Below are 21871 nucleotides of genomic sequence, written 5' to 3' on the forward strand. Positions count from 1 at the left end.
TCCGCATCAATTTGGACGCAGTCTAGACCAGAAGGCAATTGTCATGGATGAGAGGAACACATGAAATTAACGAATTGATATGAATCACAATAATGGTTACTATTATCTCAAACCCCCCGACTTCTAAGACTCTGTGACTCAACCTTGGGATTTTCTCCATATTCTGGGTGGATGCTCCCCGTGGACGGAGCACAGATTTCACTATGGGGACTCGAGAAGAGCAGACAGATCGTTCTGCACAGCGATGGCGGTGTTTCTGTTGGCCAATCATACCGCGTAGTATCCGACATCGGCCGGGGAGCCCAGCACCAACTCCGGTCACGTGCCTAGCACAGCTGGTACCGTCGTCCTCGACGAGGAGCTTATAAGTCTCTCAGCGTCCGTCCCCAGGAAAACTTTCCTTCCCTCTTCATTATTTTCTTGCAAAGCATCAAGTTTCTGACCAATCTCCCCTCCTCTTCCTTCCTATACACCCTTTTCCTCCATCTTCACATCCTACGAATCACAATGGCTTCCCGTGGACTCCCCCGTGCCCTCCGTCTGGCCCGTGTTGCCGCCCCTCGCACAGTCATCTCGGCCGCCCTCCCCCGGCCTGCTCTCGCTAAGGCTGCTACCCGTGTGGCTGCCTCGACCGCCCCCGTCCGTGGTGTCAAGACCATGACCTTCGCTGATTCCAAGGAGACCGTCTACGAGCGTGCGGATTGGCCCCGTGAGAAGCTCCAGGAATACTTCAAGAATGACACTCTCGCTCTGATCGGTTACGGTTCCCAGGGTCACGGCCAGGGTCTCAACCTCCGTGACCAGGGCCTCAATGTTATTGTTGGTGTCCGCAAGGATGGTGCCTCATGGAAGGAGGCCATCCAGGATGGCTGGGTTCCCGGCAAGAACCTGTTCGACCTCACCGAGGCCGTGCAGAAGGGTACTATTGTCATGAACCTGCTTTCCGACGCTGCCCAGAGCGAGACCTGGCCCACTCTCAAGCCCCTGATCACCAAGGGCAAGACCCTCTACTTCTCCCACGGTTTCTCCCCCGTCTTCAAGGAGCTCACCAAGGTCGACGTCCCCAAGGATGTTGATGTCATCCTCGTCGCCCCCAAGGGTTCCGGCCGTACCGTCCGCACCCTCTTCCGTGAGGGCCGTGGTATCAACTCTTCCATTGCCGTCTACCAGGACGTCACCGGCAATGCCAAGGAGAAGGCCATTGCCATGGGTGTTGCCGTCGGTTCCGGTTACCTCTACGAGACCACCTTCGAGAAGGAGGTCTACTCCGATCTGTACGGTGAGCGTGGTTGCCTGATGGGCGGTATCCACGGTATGTTCCTCGCTCAGTACGAGGTTCTGCGTGAGCGCGGCCACAGCCCCTCTGAGGCCTTCAACGAGACCGTTGAGGAGGCCACTCAGTCTCTCTACCCTCTGATCGGTGCCAACGGCATGGACTGGATGTACGCCGCTTGCTCCACCACTGCCCGTCGTGGTGCCATCGACTGGTCCAGCCGCTTCAAGGACACCCTGAAGCCTATCTTCAATGAACTGTACGACAGTGTGCGTGACGGCACTGAGACCAAGCGCTCGCTCGAATACAACTCTCAGAAGGACTACCGCGAGAAGTACGAGAAGGAGATGCAGGACATCCGTGATCTCGAGATCTGGCGCGCTGGAAAGGCCGTTCGGTAAGTTTCTTCGGTCATACAATTCGTCGATGACCATATGCTAATTATACCGCAGTTCCCTCCGCCCTGAGAACCAGAAGTAATTTAATTTTGCATCAATGGGAAGGCTTGGGAAAAGTTACGACTGTACTATGACTTGATTTGTTTTTCTGACATGGGATCCTTGGGTTATTAATTGGGAACTGAGAATACCACATTTCATTATTATTTTCCATACTTCCGCATCGCAATGACTGTAGAGGCACATTTAGCCATTTCCGTAGCCGATGACTCAAATCGGCCTCGTGTCCGATGAGGGAGCTCCGCCTTTCGTATAAATTATCTTTCCTGCTTCTAGAGAATTCAAATTCTCTTTTCCGTTGTAGAAAGCAAGACAATTAGAATCTCAAGTTCAACATGGCCGAACCTTCCATTACAGCGCAATCATTGACCCCGGATGCCGTGCGCTCCGCCTACGCCTTGATCCAGCCGTACGTCCACCGCACCCCTCTCCTCACCTGTCAAACGTTGAACAACATCGCCTCGACCCCTCAATCGGCCGAGTCATTGGTCGGGACACCCTTCGAAGGCCAGACACCTGCAAATCCAAAGTTCCGATTCTTCTTCAAATGCGAGAATTACCAGCGTATCGGCGCCTTCAAGGCCCGCGGTGCGTTTCATGCTTTGCTGCGACTCCTCGCAGAGCGGGGTGAGGAGGAAGTCAAGAGACGCGGCGTGATTACACATAGTTCTGGTACAGAATTTACCAAATCATGCTCTGGAGGTAAAACATGCTGACAACGGAATAGGAAACCATGCTCAAGCCCTCGCCCTCGCAGCCTCCACCCTCCACGTTCCGGCGTACATCGTCATGCCCAGCATCAGCACCCCGTCGAAGATAGCAGGGACACGCTCGCACGGCGCAGAGGTCATATTCAGCGGCTCGACGAGCACCGAGCGCGAAGCCGTCGTCGCGGAGATCCAGGCCAAGACGGATGCGATCCTCGTCCCGCCGTACGATCACTTCGATATTATCTGCGGCCAGGGCACGACCGCCTTGGAGATGGAAGAGCAATACCGCGCGCTTGTCACCGACAAGCCACATTTGAGTGTTCATGCGAGCGGGGCCGAGGCTGATGCCGGATCGAGACACCTCGATGCGGTGATCACACCTGTTGGGGGCGGGGGGCTGAACGCTGGTGTTGCGACGTTCTTCTCCGATAAACCTACGCGTGTCTTTGGTGCGGAGCCGAGCTTTGAAGGCGCGGACGACTGTCGCCGGGGCCTGGAGGCGGGTCAGCGTGTGGAGTCCGTCAAGTCGCTTACCATTGGCGATGGGCTGCGTACCCCCGTGGGGGTCTTGAACTGGGAGATCATCTCGGACCGGAGTAAGGTTGCTGGTGTGTTCGCCGTGACTGAGGATCAGATCAAGGCTGCGATGCGGCTGGTCTTGGAGCGCATGAAGGTGGTTGTTGAGCCTAGTGCGGTCGTGGGACTCGCAGTTTGCTTGTTCAATGAGGAGTTTAGGCGACTCGCTGAGAAGGAAGCTGGTCCGGATGGATGGGACATGGGTATTGTGTTTAGCGGGGGCAACACTACCGTTGAGGCAATTGGGAAGTTATTCGCCTGATGCTGAGTCGTCCATTCAAGGGTGAGAGATGTGTGAAGCACAGGTATATCTTAGCATAGCATCATATAGCTTGTCACATAATGTACATACATCATTATCATATGTGAGACTCCTACCAAACACGAGGATATCAGGAAAATTCGACGCCGCCTCTGCCTACATGAAACGAGAACACGCCCCCATTTCTCTCCTTCAATCCGTCCACAAATCTCCGAGGCCATTCTTCGCGCTCCCATTCATTGACCCAGCCCAGGAATCTTCCCTCCAAAACAACATTCTGACGCATGACTGCATCTCGCTGCGCATCACGGGCAATCATCATCGGCGGAAACGGACGCACCGCGTCACGCCGAACCACAAGACGTAGCGTCGCGAAAGTGGCCCATGGAGCTGGCAATGGGCAACGAAAAGAAGGCATACTTCTGGCCGTCGTCACATTCGAAGGGTTGTACAGCTCGAAAGGGGCGAATGGTTGTTGCATTGACTGGCCATGGCCATGATAGCCAGTTACCGATCTGCTGTTTAATGTGTTACAAGTGTAGGCGACTATACAGCCGAGATGTCGCTGTAGGTTCTTCAAGCTCTGTACCAGTTCGGCATAGACATCCGACAGAAAGAATATTCGCTTCTGATTTCGCTCGTGCTCGATCTCGGCGACAGGGCGTCCTATATTCTCTGTACGCGTGACATCGTCGTGTAGTTTATCTTGCCAGAAAAAGGCAGTGGCACTGTCGATGAAAATAGCGTGTAGTGGTCTGTGAGAAGAGTAATGACGTGAAATGTCGAGTAGGTATGCATCCAGACTTTTCAGCGTCGCGAGTAGAGAGGCGGACGATTGTGGACGAAACACATGGACGTGTTGTAGGGAGGTCGCGATAATGGATTCCAGCTCTTCAGTAGCAAGAAGCGGCGCATGTATCTGCACCTCTGGTGTCTCTCTGGCCCCTGTACCAGAATGCGCCTTGAGCTTACTGTGTATGAGGCCACAGGCAACAGTCCGAAGACGCTCAGCGTCAAAACGGCCATCTGCATCAATAAAGACGACGGCTGAGGCCAGACCATCGACTCGAATCTCGTTGATTGTCGATGGTAGGACGGCAATTGCAGTGAGATAATACAGCAAGTGAGTCTTGCCGGCTGCTGAAGATACGCTGGATATCTCTATAACCGGGTCGATTTGCTTTGTGAGAGATGCCGTAGGGAGCCCGCGGTCTTCGGCTGTAGCATTCTGGTCGTCCTCATCATCCGCTTGCATGTGCTGCACCTCATGTTCACTCTGCTGCCCTTGGTACGTATCTCGTCCTACCTGTTGAATCTGAGCCTGAACAGCAGAGAGGGAAGGCATGAACACCTCCAAGAGGCCATCTAACTGTTTGACGCCCAACTTTGAGGTGCTCTCCCCAGAATTGCTCGGAAATAGGCTTCTCAAGTCATGTAGAAGCTGCAAAGCTCAGCATAGATACCCTCAAGCATGCCGATCTGAGCATTATAATGTTAGAACATACCTCATCCAGGCGTTCCGTGCGTACTTCTCTCAGCAATTTCTCCCCGAAGCTGGCCGCCATTCCTTATTCGGGCGAGCTGAATAGATGTCATGGATGTTTTGTCATCATATTTTGTTATTGATCGTTGTTAACTTCCTACAGAAGGCATGGAATTGATCATGGCCTGGGAATTTGTTGTCCCGGCATCCATTCGACCTCCGCATCGGTCTCGACTCAATAATCGCATCGCCAAAAGACGGAGGTTTCCGCTTCCATCAACCTTTCTTCTTTCACCGTCAGATTGAAGCAGAACATACCATTTATTCATCACTATATCTTAGCTTTCTTAATACTCGACTGGAACACAAAGCCACACTCTACGAGATCTCCAATGGCACCCCTCGTTCCTGTCTTCTCTGCCGAATCGCTCCCCGAGCATGTCAATACCGTCAATCGAAATTTCCAGGAAAGACGTCGCAAAGGTGGACCAGTCGACCTGGAGGGTTGCAAGTTACTGGAAATGGTGCAGTACTCGTGTAATCCCCCTCAGGACGGTATCCCCAAGCCAGGCGTTGTGACGTGCAAACCCATTGTCCGGTTATTCAGACGGTAAGTTCCTCCTGCATCACTTGCTGGATCCACTAGCTGACTTTCCTTTCCCAAAGGTGTGCCGGTGGATTAACGGTCGAAACGACAGCATGGGAGCCCATCAGGCTGGCCGAAGAAGAGGCGAAACGAAAACGTGCAGCAGAAGAGGCCACCAAGGCGTGATACGAAAGTACTTGCATTTGGGCGGAGTTGAATTCGGAAGTCTACAGCCATCGGATACCAGGGCGGATACCAGGGGTCTACCATTGCCATTGCATCACTGAATCGCATAATTTCTCTGCATTGTACTCATTGGGTATCTTCTTGAGTCCGCTCAATACAAAATCACAACGCCCTGACGCCGTCCGCCGCAATGCGAAATGAACTATGTGCTCACCCAGCTTTCCACTCGTGAAACAATTGTGGGATCCTTCGTTCCGGCTGGTTTCTCTTCCGCTTTCCGATTGCTGGGTGCCGTCGTTCGGCGCCAGAGACCTCGTTCGCAATTGATGACTGGCGGAAGCTCCAGGCTGAATGAGAGCTTCGGCCGAGTCGCCTTGAGCTCCGGATCCGCAACCGCTCCAGAATCAATATCCATTGTTGCAGCTGTTCCGGGCGCAGTTACATCTTTGTGCATTTTCTTTGCGATGCCTTTGACTGTTTTCTCAAACATACTGTCCAAGCTCTCCATCCTCCGACCCCACAATCTCTTTTCGCGACCGGCCCAGCCGAGTTGATTATCCTTGAAGGATGCCCGCGCCAGCTTGCGCAACGCCTCCTCGCCATGTCTTCCCTCTTCAGTCGCGCGCTCACGAATTTTCCGTGGGTCTTGCTCCCGCTGTGTGAACACAGGTGTGTGCCGGTATGTATGTTTACTGGGAAATTGAGGGAAATGCTTTGGAATATATGCGCTTTCAACACGGTCACTTTCGCCGCTCAGTTCAGGGCCGAGAAATGGTAGACTCAGCCAAGCATCCTCTTCTGGTGGAGGACTAGGCAGGAGTGTAGGAACAGGTTCGATATTTGGCAGAGGTTTTAAGTGCGGAAGCAGATCGTCCACGCACAAGTGGTGTCTTTTGAAGGCGAGTTCGAAATCCTGGGGTATAGGTTGACTGCGTCGGCTCGAGAGCATTGATTGCCGCACAAAGGATGCGAGCTTTGAGAGGTCTAGCAAGCAGCTTAGTCAAGAACACAGCCACCACATTCCCTTGCGTATCTCTATTCAAGTCATTCTGGTAAGAGGTAACATACACTCCTCTGTAGCATAGCGAAAACTCTCCAGCGCGACTGGATCGGCGAGGTCAAATCCGGACTCTCTGAGACATAGCCCGATAGAGCGATTCATCAAGTGAGCAACGTGGGCGTCATCATTGATCGCGGGCTCGGGAAGAGCTGGGATAACGGGATTTCGCAAGCGGTGGTGGTGGTGATATGAACGCTTTATTCGCTTCGTATCAGGCCCCTGCTGCTCTGAAGGTGTAGACGAAGAATGCTTGAGGGAGTTTTCTGAGGACACCATGGCGGTGTGGTTGGATGATTATAGACACAACAGAGAAGGTGACGAGAGAGTCTCTATCCGGACATCGCAAGAGCTTCGCGTCAGGTCACGTGTTGGTGCCTGAGGCATGACATATCACAATGTAATAACGAAGACGGAGTAAAGAAAGAAGGATGGCAGATTCTACGTCCAGAAAATACATTTCGTCTATATCATTTACTATGAAGCATATGTGAGCCAATTGTGAGCGTTTGGCCCGAATATCTGTGCTATCCTCCTGCCCGTTCGGAGGACCCAGTCAGGCCACTCACATCGGTCGCTTACGTGCCGGATCGGAAAGCTTCACCTCGACTTTCAAGTTCGCATCATCGTTCGCTTTCCTTTCCTTCCCCCTCCGCCTGTCCCCCACCACCTCATAACAGGGTTTCCTGGCTGCTGATATTGCATCTGCTTGCCTTCTTGAATCGACTATTCTCATCAATCCGTCGCAATGGCCGCCGCTATTCCTCCTATCACCGGCGTACGTCTACATCCCACCCACGCTACATCCGTGCTCCTACCTTCGGTCACTCGGTAGCGATTGGGTCAAGCACATATTGGCTAACACACGAGCTTATAGATGCTCCGCCGTGGTCTCGTTCTCGACCTGAGCACCGCTTTCGGTGAGTCAATCTCATATCGTTCAGCAGCTCGGTGAATCGGAAATACAAGGAAGAGCATGAATGTCCACCAGCTTCCGGAACTCCCAGGATGACCTCGATCTTCCTTCTACGAAACAGACATGCCTTTTCACAATGATTCCGAGCCACTGCACCCAGCGCTGAAAGACTAACCATATACCCGTTCGCGTACAGGTTTCGGCACCACCTTCGGTTACCTCTGGTGGTACGGTACGTATCATCGCCCTATTCCCAAGCAGGGGAACTCCTCCATGCTCGTTTTGTAGATATTCTTTCTCACAATTGACCAGGCTACCACCTCCCCCGCGTCCGCGCCCGTGACGCCTACTACACCCGTCTCGAGAAGGAGCGTGCTGCTCAGCAGGCAGCATAGACTTGATACTCTATCGCTTCGATACATCTTTCGGACAAAGTCAGCATAGAGAACGGCATCATTCGCATCCGCTCCGTTTCAAGATTCCCATGGTCATCTGTTGTTCGGTGACGCCAACAATCGCATGGAGGCATAGTAGCTCAGGAGTGATCATATGGAGTGGCTAGGTGCTCGACGGGGATTGGTGGTAATGGTGTCACATCACTTTGTCTGTTTGATGTGTTGAACGGGTCGATGCGCCGGGATTTCGAAAGGAAAAGAAAGAACTTGTTCAATTATTTCGCAATGCTCAGTCATTCCTGTTGGTTGTATATATACGGTGATTGTAGCTCCAGACATGCCGTTTCCTTTGTCCAGGCTCTGTATCCTTTTGGGAAGACCTTGTCAGTCCGTAGAGCTGCTAGACTCTTCCGCCGATCTTGTCCATAGTATTCCAGGAGCAAGATTGAGGCACGATCCGACAAGCACTGCCATGCGCTCCTCAATAACGACAAAGAATGAAAGCAATATAGCAAATGCTTTGAAAGACATTGGCGAGAGAAGATGTGTGGGAATCGTATAAGTGCTCATTTCTTTCATGACGAAATCTATCCAGTCGCTAAAGTAGTCAAGTTATGTACGTGCATAAACCATTCCACGATTACGTGAATCCCTATGAGGCTGCATCGCATGCAGCCCATCTCCATATCCATATCCGTATCCATCGAGAAAGGGCATCGCTGCGGCCTTGACCATATCATGACCGCCGTATGTATGATGTTCGTTGAACCCGACCTCGTGTCGTTATGGCGCCACTGAACCGGAACACCTTGCAATCGAAACGTAATGGCCGCCCAAACTCATCGCATCACACGGTCAAACTGCACACCTTTGACGGATCCACCGGCCATCGCGTTGCGAACGTTGCGCTTGAAGCCCTCCCGATTCGTCCGCAGATCATCCGCAGCTTCTTTGTTCAGAGGATCGGAGGCATTTGGCTCAAGGAAGAGGAACTACACGCAAATCCAAAGGTCAGCCTAACAGAGTTCACGGAACGGGTTCCAACAAACCCACCTGCATGCCCACAATAACCGCATTCAAGTTCAGAACAGGCTTCCAGTCCTCCCGCAGAATATTCAGACACACATTCCCCTCCAGATCAATATTCGGATGGTAGATCTTCTGCGTGCACTTTACTTTAGGCGGATCATGCGGGAAGTTCTGGTTAACACTGAAGTTGAAATGGAACGCGCCACCCTTGTACATGCCCTCGTCGGGCTCGATCGTTAGCGTAAAGTTGAGGATATCGTCCGGGTTCGGGAAATTCATCTTCATCGTGCTTCCGAGTGTCAACTCCTGCAGATCTAGTTCCCCATGTCACTTGTCAGCGAGCGAGCCTTGCATCCTGCGTTGTGCGCCACTCTCCAGCATCACGCATGCGAACGGTCCGTACCTCTCTGCACGCGCAACTGCGCGGCCGTAACCTTCTTTTTCTTCTTTCCTGCTGCTCCTTCGGCATTTTCAGCCTGCTGTTGCTGTTGTTTCTACAGGTAATACCGAACTGTCAGTCATACAAGAAGTAGGCGCAGGGACCGCGCGGGCAAGAGAGGGATTGTACCATAGACCAGATCTTCAACATCTTGGAGAAAGCACCGCCACACGTCCCCTAGAAGTTTTCGACAAGGAGTTCTGGAGATCGAAAAGCAAAAGGAACAAGGAATATTTTTCGGCTCCGATAACACCGGATCTGCAGTGGTCGTGACGAAAAACCAGAGAGAAGTATGAGGAGGGTCACTAGAGTTCGGGCCTGCGGGGGTCTTCGATAGGCAATGAATCAACCAGCGGCCTAATCTCCACTCCGCAGAAGCGCAAGGTGAACGGTGAGGGCGTAGATCACGATCAAAGGTCGATAAAACACAAGAACTGAACAGACTGTGAGGAAATGGTAAGATAAACTAGGAACTAAAAGGTAGAGGTGACACTGGGACATATTCGAAGAAGGCAATGTGCCCGCGGCCTGACGCCATCGCCACTACCCAATTCTTAGACAGGACAGTATCCAGCGCTCATACGATCAAGCCAGAAACAATCACGCAAAAGAGACATACATTCTTTGGCAGCTCTATTTGAGCTATTGATGCATCGAATTCCTTTTCTAATCGCTAGAGTTTACGAGACATCACAGTGCATGAGGCCTGTCGAAGCACATAGATCCAACCGTGACAGAGCCAACTTCAACAGAACAAGGAGGTAACAAAGCAAGCGTCATATGTAAAATACAATATTGTGATGGAAAATGTGCCAGGAGGTGCTTGGCCATCGATAGACCCGTTGGCGAAGCGCCACTAATCGCTCTCATTACGACAGAACGCCCTTCTAACGCCGGGCAAAGCAGCACATCAAACCCGTCTTGCCCAGGAACCAGCAGGCTCCGATGAAACGGAACAGGGCAACGACTGCGTTGGACCACAGCAAAGCCTGGAAGAAACGCTGCGTCCGGTCGGTAGCAGAATTCTGCAATATGTTAGTTTCGCCTCTGGTAACAAGGATTGCCGACATCTACATACCGTGAAGCCGAATTTATCCACGCCGTCACTGGTGATGCAAACGGCCAAGAATGCGTTGCTAAAGATCCAAAACGTGACCAGTCTCGTTCGGAAGCTCTTGTACGAGTCTTCCAAAGTCTTCTCCTCCTTCTCAACTGGTGGCACATAGGGTGTTAGGGCTCGCTTGACCGTTGCCTCGAACTGACTGTCGATATCAGCCTGAGGCTTGTCGATTTCCTCGATGACAACCTCCTTGCCCTCATCCTTGGTGGTCTTGGCAGAGGGTAGAGCGTCTGCCTTGTCTGAACCCTTGGTACCCCACGAGACGTCGTGCCAATTGCTGAAAGCGTAGACGTTCAGGATATTGATGTATGACGACTGGACACACATGTAGGCAGGGAAGGATGTGAACATGTGCCAGGGGTCCAGATACATGAAGGATGCCACAAAGTAGAGACCGAATGTAGCAGCGAGGGCGATGATAATGATACCGGCACCGCTGGACGAAAAGAACGATTTCAGGAACTCGCCAACGCCTTTGTCTGTGGTGAAATCCATAGGAGCACTTCCACTGAAGGCACGCACCACCAGGTACAGCGCATCAATAACCACGTAGACCTGGATGATGCCGAAAACCACGAAAGACGCAAGATATGAGAACTTCGAACCCTTTGGACGGTTACCCAGCGCGAGGATGAATTGCAACAGTAGGAATCCCAAGTAGATATATTTCACGATGGTATTGATAATGGGAGTTGCAGTCTCGCCGAACGGGAAAGCCTTGTGATTGTTAGCGTCGCCCGGGGTGCCGACCAAGTCCATGATGACGGTAGTAGTAAGCCAGTAAGAAGCTATTTGAACATCTGTCAGAACAAGATCCAATTGGGGGGGTGGAGTGCGCTTTGTTAGAATGAACATTGACTTACCCAAGGAAAACCATGTCAGAATCGTTGAGAAAATATTGTACAACATTTGGATGTGCAGGAAGAACATGCGGACGATGTTGTGTCCACTCTTGTACATCCGACCAAAGTGCATGAGCGAATAAATACCGGCAGCGAACGAACCGTTCAGCCAACGACGACGCTGCGAAATGAATTCCGGAGCGCCTTCTGGCACGTCGGTCTCAGCCTTGGAGGCCTTGACATATGTCAGGTGCCATTTTGAACCAGCTTTAGCCACCAACTCGAAACAGAGAATACGATCTTCGGCCAAGAACATGTTCTTCTTGAAAATGTTCATTCCCTCGATACCCTTCTTGCCCAGTTGCTTTGAAAGAGTGTGGTCACCATGGAAATACTGCTCGAGAGGGCGGCCCATAATTGCGCGGAATCGGTAAGCTGAAAAGGCACCAGGCAAGACGCTGACATAACCAAATGAACTCTCCAAGGGCTTGTCCAGGATGTTACTGATCTTATATTCGAAGTTCTGGGCGGCAACGAGCGGGTTGATCAGGTTCTTCCAGCCCTTACCCAACATGGCGTGGATCTCACCGCAAGCACCACCCAAATCTTTGTCGTTATAGAAGGCTTCCCAAAGCGACAGAAGTGACTTAGGACCAGGCTTTGTACCGGCGTCAAGAAGAATACAGACCTCGGGGTTGAGAATGCGACCAAATGCATTGAAGAGCCATCTGTGGGAGTTGATCTTCTTGCTGTTCTTCTGTTTCAAACAGAACATCATCTGGACCGGAGGAAGTGTACTCGGACCGTCATCGGTGGGGCGGATCAGCTGCTGATTCGGAGTCACAGACAGTTGAGTCGTATATTCAAACTATAACCAATTAGTACCTCCAGTGATGCCAACTGATCGGAGTACACCTACAATGTGAGCCACAGTCTCTTTGCCATCGACGTCACGCTTCATGACGCCGTCTTGGTAGATACCGATTGTCGCAAGAACATCCAAAGTGTCCTTGTCGCAAGGGTCGATACCATCAAAAACCAGACAGACCACAATCTTCTGCCAGGCAGGACCACCCTTGTTCCAAAACTCGGACTTTTTCAGATTCACAATGTCGCGAATGTTCTGCATGACACCGTGCAGTGTACGTGAAGTGAGTGTCTTGTCTTCATTGTAATAGGTGATCGCAATGAGCAGCTCGGTATGTCTGTTGTACATCGCAGGTCGAAGATTGTAACCATTGTGTAGTGTGAATTCGTTGGGATCACAGGTGGCCGCGGTGTCTGAGATTTGCGCGAGGGCTTGTCAGCAACGTGGACGAAATAGAAAGGCCAGGTACAGCGTCTGAGATCACTCACATCGCATGTGCGTAAATTCCTCACTTCCACCCTCGAGATCGTTTCTGTACTTGGCCTGAATAGCATTCTGGATCGCGCTAGGAACAGGATAATCGACACTCAGGACGGAACCCTGCACCAACTTGACCTTTCTTGTAGCATAACGCCGCAACCCACCGGGGCCGCCTCCGGGAGCTTGTCGCTGGCGCCATGCCTCTGTGGATGAAGTGTCACTTCGAGCATAGGGGGACGCGACACGTCCAGGGACACCGAAAGCCGCCGCCGGATTCTCCGCAGACTGAGCTGAGTAGACTGAGCCAGGGCCAGGTTGAGTATAGGGGTCATGATACGCCGCTTCGGGGGCATAGGTCTCGCTCAAACTGTATCCGGAAACGGGTCTGGTAGTAGACGAACCATGCTGATGAGGGTCATCAAACGGGCCTGTGAAGGGACCTTGCTGGTGGGATAGCAATCCTCTCGACGCCTCTTCTTCGTACTACGAATCCTTCGCATTAGCCTTGGCCGAATATAGAGCAGACTAAAGCTTAATCCAAGACTTACCGAACCCTGGGGCAGGTCCTGAAGTCGGTGACCGTTATCGTCGTAGTGAGGCGGCGAATGAGAACCAGAGCCTTGGTAGGCCATGGTGTCGATGTGTTGTCAAGTTGTTGTCAAAAAGTTGTAATATGCGCGAGAAGGACGCTGAAAAATCGACAGACGCGAGCTGAAGCGAAACGCAAGGGGAAAAACGGGAAGGGGGTATCAGGAGAAGGAGTAAGGAGACCGCCGGTCAGAATAATGTTCAGACAGGACAATGAACTCAATCAACACTCCAATAAGTCGAGCGAAACAGATAAACAAGAAGTTAAAGACGAAAGGTTCAATCAAGAAAACTTATTGAAAGGCTGGTCAAGGGGCGGACACAGTAAGGAAGAAACGTGGATGAAGCCGCCAGGGCCGATGTTTGAAGCCCACGAACCACGAAAGTGTGCGAGTTGACAGGTGACAAGCCTGAGGGGGTGGGAACAAACAATTATGTATACAAATGAGGCAGTCGGGATAACGGTTGGTTGCCCCAAACAAAGCTGAGAGAGTGAGAGGTGGTAAAGGTGAAGAGTGAAAGAAAGGTATGAACAGGCTCTAAGAGGGAAAAAAAAAATCCAGAAATATGATCAGCCCTCCTATGAGCCGTTAGACCTAGGAAGTTGAACTAGAGGAAGTAGGAGTTCGCTTTGGCGCCCTTTTTTTCGGTCTGCAGCAACAGCTGAGCGATGCGGATGGCGAGTGGACGAGCCTTGGGTGGTGGGTATTTGGTTTTCTTACACCAACTACCAAGGAGCCGGGTGCCTGAGTACCTAGGATGAGGCTAAGTACCTGTCAACCATCACTACCTAGATAGTCGACCAATAATCCCTGGTACTGGTGACGGATAGTCCAACCATCCCATATAATTTTCAACATCAAAGGATTCTCCTAGGCTGGACGATTGTCTAAGACATCACTACAAGAACCAGGACCTCGAACATATTTTGAGGGAGCTGAACAGTTCTTTCGTTCCCGCCCTTCATATTTGGAGGTTGGGGCTCAAGTAACCAAAGAGAGCGCCTCCCAAGTGTCGGCAGGGTAACACTTTGACGATGCGGTCGGTAAGGTAAATGTATTACATAGCCGAGATCTGTATTGCGTCTCTTCATCATACCAATATTCCAACCTATCCTAAGTAAGGAACTGCATGGCAAAAACTCCAGCTGACCTGGCTTCTTTTCCTTCACAACTGACATTTATGGAGTGTTTTTGTCATTATTGTTTAAGTTACGCGAACATTAAATTGATATCCATAGCATGAACCTCCGTTCCAGGGTCTCTTTTCCAGAGGATTTCCGGAGAGTCCTGTCAGTGTTGCCTTGACCTATGAAAATTATCCCAGAGCTGAAACACAACCATGGAAGCCAAGCCGGTATATTGGTTGCACCTTTAACAGATTCTGTATTACCATTACTGGTACTCACTCTGAAGGAACATGTGCTTGATATCGAAGTTGAGGTCACACATCCCATGATACAAACAAAATGGCTTCGAACAATATGGCTGGGTATTTGGAGCAGCGTGACTTAATGGACCTCGACAATTGGTGAGCTACGTACGTAGTTATCTTATGGCCAAGGGTGGCTGTTTAAAATATCTGGTATCCCAGCATTCTACACCCCTCGCCAGCATGACTGAGAGGGGCAGAGATTACATCTAGAAGAATGTTGATCTACCAGCAATGGGCTGAATACTGTACTAGATATGCCAAGCGACATTCGCTAGATTCTAGTTTCTTTCTAGCTCATATCTCCTTCAACAAGTAGCTTGCTTCCATATTCATCAGACGCCACTACACTCTCTCTCTGTACATGATATTTGGAATTGTAGTTATCATGCAAAGAGGCCAAATAATTCCGTAATATATTACAGGAAGTATACAATTACAATACAGTTTTAATACATCTGAGTTTCAGGGGGCGGGGGTCATCCACAGCTTTTCAAAAAGGCTAACGCCCCAGCCAAATATAGCCTTGTGGATACAGTGGAGTGCACTCATTCCTTTGTGTCCATCGGCCGTTGGTCAAACAAACACAGCAGAGCTTAGGAGTCAGTACTAGCTCGAGATCCTTGTCTATTCTCACTTTAATTGGAGGGTCGTCCTCTAGACTAGGGACGCTACTGATTCGTTCATTTGCTGCATGTATCATGTTCAGAGGTCAGCCACGGTTTCAAGATTAAAATTCAACATCCATCAAAGAGATCGACCGCCGTGACTAGTCTTCCTCACATTTAAGATGATGCAGTATTATTAGGGAATAGGAGTCCCTCCTGATTCATGGATCTCCTTGCCCTTCATTTTCTATTGACATTGTATTATTCTCGTTGTCACAGGGCCACTCCATAAAAAGACTGCTTAGCCCCAGCTGAATTGGCTTGATGATCATCATTGCCACACTTGGCTAGCTTAATCAGTCTTAGTCTTGTGAACCGCCACTTTTCATAACTGCTCCTTGCCTATCTTTAGAACAAGACAACTAAACTCCAGCCACCTTTGTACCTCTCTACACCGTGCAAGCCTTTTACGTCTGTAGTTCTTGAAAATATACTTTTGATGGAGGGGTGGAAAGAAACTTAAATGCCAAAAGCAGGTCAAAGTCAAAAGTCACACCCACAGCCTCGATGAACACATTCATGCAAAGGAGACATCCGGCACAGAGTCTGAACCTCAGACGATCAACTTAGTTGATCATCTTGGAGACGGAAATTTCCGAACCAGAACCTCAGAACCACTTCTCCGAGGTTCAACCCTGCAGAGGGATTCGAATGCCCCTGCCGCCTACACTGCAAGTATGAATTGATGCATGTCTCCCCTTTGAGTGAATTCGGCGGACTTGGCTTTCGTATTGCAGCTTGACTGCGGTTTGGTGAAAGAAACTGCCTAATTTGATCAAATCAACACGCAAGAATATGATCTCCTGAGCATCTTACCCCGTGCTATTGGCTCTGTCATCAAGTTCCGCCATTCAATGCTTATTTTGGCCTGCCATGTCGGAAGAGGGGTTCTGCTCGAGTCCCATGGACAGATCATATCCATGGAGTATACTCTGGCCTAATCTAGAAACAGACGATATTCAATGTGGATTCTTCATACCTACCGCGACGGTACAACCTGTTTTGACATTGCAAACACATCCATTTCTTCGAATGTGTCAGCCGGTCAGAGTTTGAGTAAGCTTAGCTCTCGCCAGAGTATCACAGTAGTCAATGTACGCCGTGAAGATTATCAAGCGCTTTGGCAAAAATTGTATAATCAACCAGACCGTTAGACTTGTAGGCTCCTTCCTCTTCGTCATTCTCGTGGTTGTTGCTGTTGCAGATGATGGAGCTATGATATATGTAGGAACCAACAATATCAACAGAGTCACATAATTTGTGACTTTACGAGTAAACTGAGGGACCACCTTCGAGAATTCTAGTATAGGTACTCTTATGTATGCACATACTGCCTTGAGTTTTAAACTAGACTTGGTCATTCTTGTGCACTGTAAGGCTTCTGGTTGCAGCTGTTCCTCCCCATTTCTTCTCGGATTTGAGAGACACTCGAGCAGGAGCGATATCACCGCAATTTCGATTTATAGTTATTTGACTGCTTGATGGCTTGTCTTGAACCTTCTCATTGTCATGGCAAGTACGGTGGAATAGTAGTGTGTGGTTGTAAACTCGTGGGTAGTAGCAACATTCAGTTTGAAGATATATAGGTAGGCACCCACATCGATCAACCCCCAGTCGACCTACTATGTAACATGATCAATGACATAGACACTCACTTCCCCTAGTGTCCAGTTTGGCAACCTATGCAAGTCATCGCAAGAGAAGAAATGTATATAATGAAGGGTGTCTATTAGTTGGCACGGCATAGAATAGCATCACCAGGATCGCCTACGGAGACTGATCAGACAACTACCTAGTCTGTAGATTACTGCTTGACATATTGCTGACATAACATTATTATTTAGTTACTGCATTTTAACTCTGCTGTCTATTGATAGTCAGAGACAGGCCACTCCTATCAAGGCAACATCTTAAGAGCGTTCATTAGGAGTACCACAGTTTCTGGATGGATCAGGATGACGCATGCTTGGCAAAACTCAGCAGTACTTCCTGGAGAAGTGCCTTTCGAATTTCCGTATCACAGCAGTCAAGAGAAGCACAGGCTGCACAGCCCTACGAGGGCGATGTTTGAACATCTGACAGATTCTGGACCTCTTCACCCCAGGAAAGAGTTGTGAAACAGTGAGCTGGGCCATGGCAAATAATGAATCAGATTGAAGGCTGGTAGCGACGGAGTTGGTGTACCTGAAATTGACTCCTCTTCGTGCCGTGCCTGAGGACGAACTGGACGCCACAACGCACTATGATTGGACCAGGTCATCAAGTGTAATTTCCCGGCGGAAGAACGTGAGATGGTCCAGACCAGGGGCAGTCGAGCCACGCCCCAACCACGTAGGGGGCACAGCCGGCTGCACAGGCAGGCAGGTTCTGGTGGGATATCTCGATAAAAAGTGAGTCATATGGCTGGTTGTTCAAGAGGGGCATGATAGCCACAAATTCAAGATATACCAAGTAAGGACGATGTTGATGGGTTGGTGTATGTACTGTATTTGTTGACTCTATCTAGGTGGCAGTTTTCGAGTGACATGTTAGGAGGGTAGAAGACACAAAGAAAGTCAGTCCTTGCAGAGTGGCTGCAATGTTAATGCTACTGGCTTGGGTCTTGGCCCTGTACATAGAGAGTATCTAGATGCCTGCCGTGCGTCTTTTTCATCGTACATGATCGTCCAGACTACCCGCATAGAACCTAGAATGTCAAGTGTAGAAGCATACTCTCTATATATATCGAGCAGAGCTTGCCCTCGATAAGGGGATTCAAACTTGTTGCATCTCTGACTCCTTTCTGATACTGTTGAGATTGGCAGAGCTTCACAATCAAGACATCCCGTGGCGTTAATATCCGGCTGTGGTGGGCATAAGATTCTCCTCCCGAAGGCCTCTTAGTAACAATAGTACAGTACTACCTCACCACCACGACTTTCTCTCCACCTCCCTTCAGGTCAATAATCATCCCTCTTCCATTTTCTTGCCGCTCTCTACTATCACTCCCATTACTTTTTCATTCTGATTTGATCTCCTCATTCTTCCTTTACATATTATTCTCCTTTGATTCTGTTCCACTCCATATACCCTCGTCTTCTCGATTGTCCATCTGTTTGTTTTCGCAAGCTCCCTACTTCCTTCCCCGGTCGCAGCGCGTGTCTTCCGACGTCAACCAACCGGAAAAACTTGGTGCTGCTTACCGATCGATACATTTAAAGAAAGCGTCTGGCGATCCTGGATCTGGATGAAATCGACATTGCTCTCTCTTGCTCGAAATTCATGATGCCCCAGAGGCTATGATTGCCGTCAACACTACACCGTCGGGATCAATCCACAGCTGCCGTCGCTAAATACTTATGACCCAACTATAACGCTCTCGACTTGACGTTTTCCCCGAGCATCTCACGTTCTTTTCAATTATATCTACACATTCTCTACGCCGTTGACCGGCTTGACACTCTTTTTCTTTTCTCGATTCGTCGTATCTTTGCTACAGAGCCAGTCGACGGCACCGTCCTTTCGCTTGTCACGACAGAAACCTGCACTGCTATCTTTCCACTCGCCATCTTTGATCTCTTCATCATGTCTCACTCAATCGATCATCCCTTCTTCCCGCGCGGTATGAACCTTTTGCCGTCGATGCGTCCTCTATGATAATTAACTAACCCGAATGATGCTAGCCATGTACTCTCGCGACTTCCAAACATGCGTCTCATGCGATTCAACAGCACCCTCATGTCCGGTCTGCGACGAGGGGTACACATGTACGATGATCAGTCAATCGTGTAGCCAATGCGCCACTACCAAATGTGTTCAGAAGTCCACTTCCACCGGCAGCTCTAGCGACTCGTCAGGCGGAGGCGGTAGCAACGTGGGGGCTATTGCAGGAGGAGTCATTGGTGGGGTCGCTTTCATTGCCATTGTCACATTTCTGATCTGGTGGTTCTTCGTTCGCAAGAAGCGGAGCGAATACGATCAACAAGGTGTCGACGCTGCGGAGAAGAGAAGCGCATTCGGAGACGCTCGTCAGTCTCGAAAGTCGACTAACTCGATCGCCTCCACTGTCTTGACTCGCGCATCAAACGTCATCCAGATAGCTTATATCCCCGGTGTCACAAACCGATCACCGCCAGAAACCCCAGGATCACTGGTGCCGCCGGTACCGCCTCTTCCTGGCGCCTCCCCGGATCAGCACTTCTTCATGCCAGGTGACTTGCGCGACTCGGCCTGGTCCGATGTGTCGCAAGCTCATCGCAGCTTTTCTCCCAGCTTGCGCAGCAGCGTTGCCACCACGATATACCGCAGCAACGCCATCGTCAGCCCCATGCCCGCCCAGCAGGTCGTGCGCACTCGGGCTGCTGTTGTTAGCATCCACAACGGAAGTCAGCCTGCGTCTGCACCAGAAACGCCGGCTGTTCCCGCCATTACCAAAGCACAGCTTGCGAAGGCGGCATTTACAGAAGCCAACACCAAGAGCTCGATTGTCGCGCGGACCGTCACCGCCAAACCTGTCATGGTGAAGGCCACCGGCGCCAAAAAGACCACAAACCAACCGACTATTCAAGCCATCGAGGAGCAGACCGAGTCTAGCTCGTCTAGCACGAGCGACGCACACCCCACCAGCACAGCTAAACCCAAATTTGATGCTACGACCTCCACTTTTGATGCCAGCTCGTCCGACGATGAGAACGACGACGAGACATCCCACCACAAGGACAGCGCCGGGCAAACGCCACCTGCCAGATCCTCTCACACCCCGACGGTGATTGAAGATTCACCTGCAGTGGATCAAAGTCCCTTCAAGGACCAAAATGCCTCTCAGAACGAGGCGCGATCGTCGGCCTTTCTGGATACGAATGACGCACCCAGATCAAACAGAAGCAGCCGAGTACCACCTCCACGAGTCGAGAGTCCTTTCTCAGACGCGAATGAGGTGAAATGAGCACTTTTATAACGATGAATCTGCCGACTCTGGCGGAGAAGGGCATTTGAATCAATTTTAGGGTCTTTTTCCCTCGGCCGAGTCGTATTTCTTACATTCACTTCTCTGTATCTATGAGCCGCTATGCTTCTTTGATATCAGCATGGATCGCATTTCGATCCCTGTCAGATTTGTTGCGTGATATTACCAATGTCAACCATTTCAGATGGTGTTGATAGGAATCTGACCTAGACTATAAATTGGAAGTTTACCTCTCTATAGCACCTAAGAATTCTGTTACCAGCAGATGACCAAGTGAACTTCAGCTCTATCTGAGTGAAGACTGAATGAGATCTCGACTGAAGAATTAGAAAAGAACACAGTTAATTGTCAGCCTATGTGGTTGGTTGAACAACACTATCGATACCTAGATTGTGATTTGAAAGGCTCCCTCTAATACATTCAATGAGATCCAGGATCCGGCCTCGGAAATATAATCCACTATTGCAGTACCAGTCCTCTTGCAACAATAGCTCATGCAACCCAAGGCAGAAATATGCCCAGTCGATTTGTGTCCCTGCTTTAATTATGTCTTGCACCTCGAATACCAGGTCAGGGTTGCAGCGCCTCTGCCAGTATGAAACAGGTAGTTTCCATTGGAAGGCCTCTAGCACGTTGCGAGTATCTTGGATTCTCTCGTGACAAGGTGGACGGCTCTGGTAGATCGTATCAAGGATCATCATTATGATTTCGACAGGAATATCAGCAACGATAGAATGCAACTTCACGGCGCGACCAAGGGTTTTCTGGCGCTCCTGAGTAGCCATTGCAATCAATGCTTGGATATCACGGATTATAAGTGGACTCTCGGACATGTGTATGCGGTTATAGTCTGCCGCATATCTGGGACAGTACTGCTTGATCCAGGGTGCCGCATTGTCGTAGCGTGGATAGTCGTCAGTGTCATGGATTAGGTCCGGCATCCAGAGTGTTCGGTCAGCAGCTCTCCAATATATCTCGATAGCTTGTGTAAATGCGCGCAGGTCCTGCTTCACAACGCCATGTCCCAAGAACCGATCAACCAATAGCCAACAGTGTGGATGCATGACATATCCAACACACGCACCCTTTTCTCTATTCCGGTCGATCTCAAAGAGATTGGCCATATGAAAATCCATGTTCCATCTCTGACGGTCCATTTTGGGCCCAGGAATGACCAGCGCCTTATCTGAATCGATCATTATGCGCGGCTTCTTCCTGCCGTCCGACATGAGGTGTGGAGATATTCCAGATATTGACAGGCAGCCTGTCTTTGGATCATCAAGGACTAGATAGAGGTACGATTGCGTGAGGGCGGGCTCAGCAGAGGATGGGAAACTAGTTATAGATGACTCACTTGCACGGTAAAAACAGGACCACATCGGGAGGTCTGTTTCCAGATTCAAGTTTTCAAGCTCGGCTGCTGGCACAATGAGACTCTTCCTCTTGTTGGATTTTCGTGCCGCCCATGCCCCCAAGTCTTTATGCGCTTTTCTTAATTGATTTCCCATGTATAAGGCACACTCTATCCCACACAGTACGCAACAGACATATGGGTCCCC

At 50.2% G+C, this 21871-nt stretch overlaps 8 protein-coding genes across 8 annotated transcripts; 4 read left to right on the plus strand and 4 right to left on the minus strand.

The window, feature by feature from the left end:
* Window positions 1-507: 507 nt before the first annotated feature.
* On the plus strand, window positions 508-1753 carry ALT_1360 (Ketol-acid reductoisomerase; the record flags this gene model as incomplete). The annotated part of the gene is made up of 2 exons (XM_033561628.2): window positions 508-1670; window positions 1726-1753. The coding sequence occupies 2 exons, from the start codon at window positions 508-510 to the stop codon at window positions 1751-1753; spliced, it is 1191 nt and encodes a 396-aa protein (XP_033417519.1).
* A 313-nt stretch (window positions 1754-2066) lies between these two features.
* ALT_1361 (threonine/serine dehydratase family protein) lies at window positions 2067-3279 on the plus strand (the record flags this gene model as incomplete). The annotated part of the gene is made up of 2 exons (XM_033561627.2): window positions 2067-2403; window positions 2459-3279. 2 exons carry the CDS (start codon window positions 2067-2069, stop codon window positions 3277-3279), a joined length of 1158 nt encoding a protein of 385 aa, XP_033417518.2.
* Window positions 3280-3409: 130 nt separating this feature from the next.
* ALT_1362 (putative Rad51 family DNA repair protein) lies at window positions 3410-4844 on the minus strand (the record flags this gene model as incomplete). The annotated part of the gene is made up of 2 exons (XM_033561626.2): window positions 3410-4720; window positions 4785-4844. 2 exons carry the CDS (start codon window positions 4842-4844, stop codon window positions 3410-3412), a joined length of 1371 nt encoding a protein of 456 aa, XP_033417517.2.
* Window positions 4845-5154: 310 nt separating this feature from the next.
* On the plus strand, window positions 5155-5534 carry ALT_1363 (uncharacterized protein; the record flags this gene model as incomplete). Its single annotated transcript, XM_033561625.2, has 2 exons — window positions 5155-5372; window positions 5429-5534. 2 exons carry the CDS (start codon window positions 5155-5157, stop codon window positions 5532-5534), a joined length of 324 nt encoding a protein of 107 aa, XP_033417516.2.
* A 202-nt stretch (window positions 5535-5736) lies between these two features.
* Window positions 5737-6870, minus strand: ALT_1364 (TBP-associated factor 8 family protein; the record flags this gene model as incomplete). Its single annotated transcript, XM_033561624.2, has 2 exons — window positions 5737-6518; window positions 6603-6870. 2 exons carry the CDS (start codon window positions 6868-6870, stop codon window positions 5737-5739), a joined length of 1050 nt encoding a protein of 349 aa, XP_033417515.2.
* Window positions 6871-8741: 1871 nt separating this feature from the next.
* Window positions 8742-9520, minus strand: ALT_1365 (NEDD8-conjugating protein UBC12; the record flags this gene model as incomplete). The annotated part of the gene is made up of 4 exons (XM_033561623.2): window positions 8742-8894; window positions 8956-9245; window positions 9335-9425; window positions 9500-9520. 4 exons carry the CDS (start codon window positions 9518-9520, stop codon window positions 8742-8744), a joined length of 555 nt encoding a protein of 184 aa, XP_033417514.1.
* Window positions 9521-10257: 737 nt separating this feature from the next.
* chsG (chitin synthase class III) lies at window positions 10258-13312 on the minus strand (the record flags this gene model as incomplete). Its single annotated transcript, XM_089599147.1, has 6 exons — window positions 10258-10395; window positions 10449-11278; window positions 11354-12200; window positions 12252-12631; window positions 12689-13163; window positions 13229-13312. The coding sequence occupies 6 exons, from the start codon at window positions 13310-13312 to the stop codon at window positions 10258-10260; spliced, it is 2754 nt and encodes a 917-aa protein (XP_089456293.1).
* A 5742-nt stretch (window positions 13313-19054) lies between these two features.
* Window positions 19055-20291, plus strand: ALT_1367 (uncharacterized protein; the record flags this gene model as incomplete). The annotated part of the gene is made up of 2 exons (XM_089599148.1): window positions 19055-19105; window positions 19167-20291. 2 exons carry the CDS (start codon window positions 19055-19057, stop codon window positions 20289-20291), a joined length of 1176 nt encoding a protein of 391 aa, XP_089456294.1.
* Between the last annotated feature and the right edge of the window lie 1580 nt (window positions 20292-21871).

Source organism: Aspergillus lentulus (genome assembly GCF_001445615.1).
Source record: "Aspergillus lentulus DNA, contig: Alt04, strain: IFM 54703, whole genome shotgun sequence".
NCBI lineage: Eukaryota > Fungi > Ascomycota > Eurotiomycetes > Eurotiales > Aspergillaceae > Aspergillus > Aspergillus lentulus.